Genomic DNA, 4948 nt, shown 5'->3' with positions numbered 1-4948 from the left:
TTTTTTTTTTAAAAAAAAACAAAGATAAAACGTGCATAAAAGTTATTAAACGGTAAAATACTAAAAATTTAAGATTAAAAACTCAGAATCAAAATTTAAAATCTAAAATACAAGTTTTATAAGTTTTGCGTCGGAAAAGCTGTTCCAGAAAGAGATATCTAAGTTAAAGCATCAGTGGAAGTCAATTTTAAAAGTGTCAATTTATAAGTGGCGGGGAAAAGTTGATGTTGTGGACTGAAGTTCGGCAATGTGCTAAAAGGAGAAGATTTTAGTTGTGCAAGTTCGATGTGTCTTCCAGGGTCACTTTAATAATGCACTCAGTATAAATTTCTCTAAAGTTTCGTGATTCTTTTATACGATTTAAAAAAATTCTGAAAAGTAGAGATCTTATTTAGGTGTTTTAAAGGCTGCATTGCATTTATGCTATGGTATCACATGTATTTTCCAATTACAATGAGCGACGAATTTTTTTTAACCTTTATTATGTTCATAAGCGTAATAGAAATCTCAACAAATACATTTCCAAAGAATGCTATCGAAGAAGCTTGATCCCTCGTTGATTTCAGATTGCTTCTCTTTATAGTATTACTAAAAACAATAAGCATAATTCGAAAAATTAAGGTTCTTGAAAATTCTTACTTCGATATTTTCCCCCAAAAGGTAAGCGTCGCTTCAATTTTTGTCTCATTTAAATACTATTTTGCATTTTTTTCTATTTCAATTATTATTAGTAGGGGAGAGTGGGGTCAATTGTAACAGGGTACGATTGTAACAGAGCAAAAATTTCGAGTGTCGGGTTCTAGATTTGGTTCCTAGGTGGCGCACAAGGTGTATTTAATAAATTTACATGTACACCCCTGCTGGCAACCATTTTTATGTACTTTTGAAGGAGTTACATCACAAAAGATATTTTCACGCTACGTAAGTACTTTTTTTGGTATTAGAATATTATATTGTAACAAAGTAATTTTGTTTAAACAAATAAAAATTATTAACTGAATATGTAAGTGGTGGACACCTTAATTAACATTTCAATAAAAAAAACTAGTTTTGGTAATTAACTTGCATTGTTTTTAACAAATGAAGCTGAAATGGCGTCTTGGGGACAATTGTAACAATAAGTAAAGGAACGATTGTAACAGCTGAAAATAAATAATCTTATGTTTACAAACCATTACTAAGCTCTTTAAGAACCACCAATAGTTTCCTACATCATTTATGTTATGTTGCATGCGCATTATTTTATTTGTCACCTTTCACAGCATAAATTAAAATTTTTAACCCCTTAAAGTTAAAAGTTTAACCCTTCAGGTTTCTGCTCATTATTATTTTTACTCTTAAAATATCACTACTATTTTGATCAATAAAAAAATATATCTCAACTATGATAATATGTATAATTAACTATGTTTTAGTTGAATTTATGAACTGTTACAATTGACCCCGTAAGTGGGGACAATTGTAACAAGTGCACGACTGTCGAAAATTGTTAATAACTAATATAATAACATTTAAAATAAGGTTTTTTTTTCTAGTAGAGGATAGTCTACTTTACTCGTCTGTCAATTAATACTAGTAATATATTGGATTTTTTGTTAGTTAAACATAGTTAAGTAAAAAATGGTACAATTGACCCCACTCTCCCCTACTGATGTTTTTCAATATTTTCTCAAGTAGAGAAAAAGCAAATTTACTACAGTAATTGCAACTTCACATACTTAAAAATCACTTCCCAAAACTAATAATAAACTTAGAAGTACGGACGCTACGGGAAAAATATCATAGCTCTATTTAGGTTTTGGTCTAAAAGAAAACATGTACTATTTATAGAGTTCAAGTAAGAAGCAGTTGTGTTACTGAACAAAATCTGCACATTATCTGACTCTAATCGAATGGATATTTATATTCATTTTTTCGCAGATTTCCGGGAGAAGCATACGCGGGACTTAATTTATTTACGTAAAATTGCATAGATTTTGTGGGGATCCTACCTTTTCCCAAAATATTATGACTTCTCGTAATATAAGATTAGCTCTCTCACTGATCAAGTAATATCTTCAGTGGTAAAATAAAACATATCATGCTTGTCTTAATGGTAATTCTTTTACAGTTATTTAAGGAGTGATATATCTTATAAAAAATGAACACTCTTTTGTACTACGCATTTTCGAGACATAATTTCGAAATAATAATAAACATATAACAGAAACCCAAAGCGTATTGTTATTTATTGTGAATTACTGTACAATATAGTAAATTACTGTAACTGTCACGGCAGACAAAAAGCAATAACTTATGACTCGTACTTGGATGAAAATAATGGATAACTAAAAGACAAAACGACGTCCCTGACAAATAGTTTCAAAAAAAAATTCTTTTCCTCTGAAGCATTCTTTAAAATAGGTTTATTAATCCAAACATTTAAACAGACGGAGTTTGAAGCAAATAGAGCCAACATATCAAATAAGGAATGCCAATGAAGCAAATACTTTAATCTAGGTTTATCTTCCTCAGACTCGTGTTTCAAACAGCGAATGAAAATTTTTTTTTGCTTGCGGAAAAAGAACGTATGATGGAAAAGCAACGTTACTACACTCTTCTTAACTGTTTTTCTAGTAATAATAGAATCCTGCAACAATCATTTCAATCAATTACTACTGAAGCTTTATTCTCGATAACTAACAATAAATTTTGCTTGTTTTCTGGCCAATATAAATGAAGTTAATCTCGATATTCCCGTTAACGTTTATTTATTATTAATCGAAATTCCGACAATTTTTAAAGCAATAAATTTTAACCGATGTTGTCCGCTTGAAGTAATCACAAATCCGATTTCAGAATTTTCTGAGCAAATCTGCAATAAACATCACTTTACACTGGTTCTCGAAAAAATGGATATATGGGTATTTATTTACTTGTTATTTACCATATTTTTTTTAAAAAAAAAACAATAAAATAAGATGGTATCCAAATTGTTAACTGAGAGAAAAACTGTTTATTAACTGCTTTCACCTAATACGGTTAATCAACCAGAATTTTATCGCATCAAATGGGCCAACCTAATGAAATCACTTAGTTCCTTGCAGATGAGTAGATGTTACAGCCGAAAGAGCCAATTTGTTAGTCTTATGACCGACAACAGGGGTACGAGTCCCAGTGCTGGCACCACAATATTCCCCGAATTCCCTTCAACACGTGAAGAGTTTCAAATATCCTGCACTCCCCAATTTGTGAACTGGGCTATTAGAATACGATACTCTCATTCACGCATAGGTGGCAGCACCATAAAGCTGCTAAACTATCTACAATCATAATTTAGTTTAATCACTTTATTAGTAACAAGATATCTCATACCTGGAAATCTGTACATATTTCTTAAGTAGTAAAAACAAGAATTAACTGGTGTATGGACTTCATTTAGCTTTGATAACAATCGAGGGCTATCAACAACAACTATTAATAAATTTTTATTAAAAGCAATTAAAAAATAAATTTTTCATTAAATGTTAAATATTTGCACAATATTTATTAAATACGCAATTAGTTTTTTTTCTGTCAATTAAGATAATGAAAACAATTGTTTTCAGAAAAATATACTATATAGTTCAAGAGATTAATCTTTTTTATGCAAAGTCATAAAAATACTTTAATTTCCTTTCACTTTTTCAATTTTATTCAGTGATGTTAATTTTCTATACAGCAAATACTTTAAAGGAATTAGTAAAGTTTGAAAACAAATAAGATACTTTATTCTATAAACATCAACTTCTTAAATTAATTTAAAATTATGATAGTCTTACAGCTATATCTTTTTTTAAAAGAAACGATCTCTTCCTTTCTCGTTTCTTTTCTTTTTTAAATTTTTGCCTTTTCAAAATGGCTAAGCAAATATTAAACTTTAGCAATTATTACTGATTATAAATATCGTTTTAATCTAGTCAGCCATGAAACTCACATAAAGAATTATATTCTTAAACGTAATTTTCAATTTAAATTTAGGATTTTTCATGTTTTTATAAATTTTAAGAATTATCAAGAGAGTTTTTGTATATTAATACTAAGTGTAACCATTATCTACTCGAAAAAATATTTTATTTATTTCAAATGGCAGAGGTAATTGACATGAAAAAGCAAAAACATAGGAACAAAACAAGAAAGTAAAAAGTCATTTCCTTAGGAGCGCTCTTGCTTTCCAATATCGCTCGGTGGACGACGACCCGTGGAGGGCCCTGCAGCACAGGATGTGGCTGCCATCCAAAACAGCTTGGCTCATGCATAGAGAACAATAGGGATCAGGTGCCAGCCCTAAACGAAACAGGTGCGCGGCAAGGCAGTCATGTCCGGTATGTAGTCGAAATTGAGCCACCGCTTCGCGGCGCGGCCAGTCTGGAATGGTGTTCTGTCGAAGATCTCTCCACACTTTGGTTTTTACCCTTTCTGACAATTGTTGGTGGAAATCCCCATGGAATTTTGATCTAATAATCCTTTTTAAAGCTGAAAAGGGGACTGGGCTACCAAGAGCCTGGAGAATTCTTGTGCCTCTCTTTGCCAAAACATCAGCCCTCTCATTTCCTGCAATATCACAATGCCCGGGAATCCATTGTAGGGCTACAGTTTTGCCAAAATGGTGGAGTTTGCGTATCGCATCCTGACATTTTAGAACGTCGCAATTGGAAGGGTAATGCATAGATTCAATCGAGCAAAGCGCCGCCTTCGAGTCTGAAAGGATAACCACATTTGAAAAAGACTCAATAAAACAAAAAAGCTGTTCAAGAGCAATACGGATTGCAACAACTTCCCCGTCAAAAGCAGATCTATTGGCACCCACTGGAGCACCAAAGGAGAAGAGATTACAAGAGATACCAGCTCCAGCATTTGGTTGATCCGGATGGAAAGAGCCATCTGTAAAAACTCTCAGCCAGAGCGGTTCCGGGTAACGGATTCCCAT

At 32.0% G+C, this 4948-nt stretch overlaps 2 protein-coding genes across 2 annotated transcripts in view; one reads left to right on the top strand and one right to left on the bottom strand.

Annotated features, from left to right (window-relative positions):
- Positions 1-4948, top strand: part of LOC139425705 (fibropellin-3-like) — a 76713-nt gene that overhangs the window by 4033 nt on the left and 67732 nt on the right. The window lies entirely within an intron of this gene.
- Positions 4166-4948, bottom strand: LOC122270031 (uncharacterized). The gene has a single exon (XM_043045828.1). The coding sequence runs from the start codon at positions 4946-4948 to the stop codon at positions 4166-4168; it is 783 nt and encodes a 260-aa protein (XP_042901762.1).

The sequence above is a fragment of the Parasteatoda tepidariorum genome, chromosome 5, assembly GCF_043381705.1.
Source record: "Parasteatoda tepidariorum isolate YZ-2023 chromosome 5, CAS_Ptep_4.0, whole genome shotgun sequence".
Lineage (NCBI taxonomy): Eukaryota > Metazoa > Arthropoda > Arachnida > Araneae > Theridiidae > Parasteatoda > Parasteatoda tepidariorum.
The sequence above is the reverse complement of the archived record's forward strand: the minus strand, read 5'-3'. Positions and strand labels throughout refer to the sequence as shown.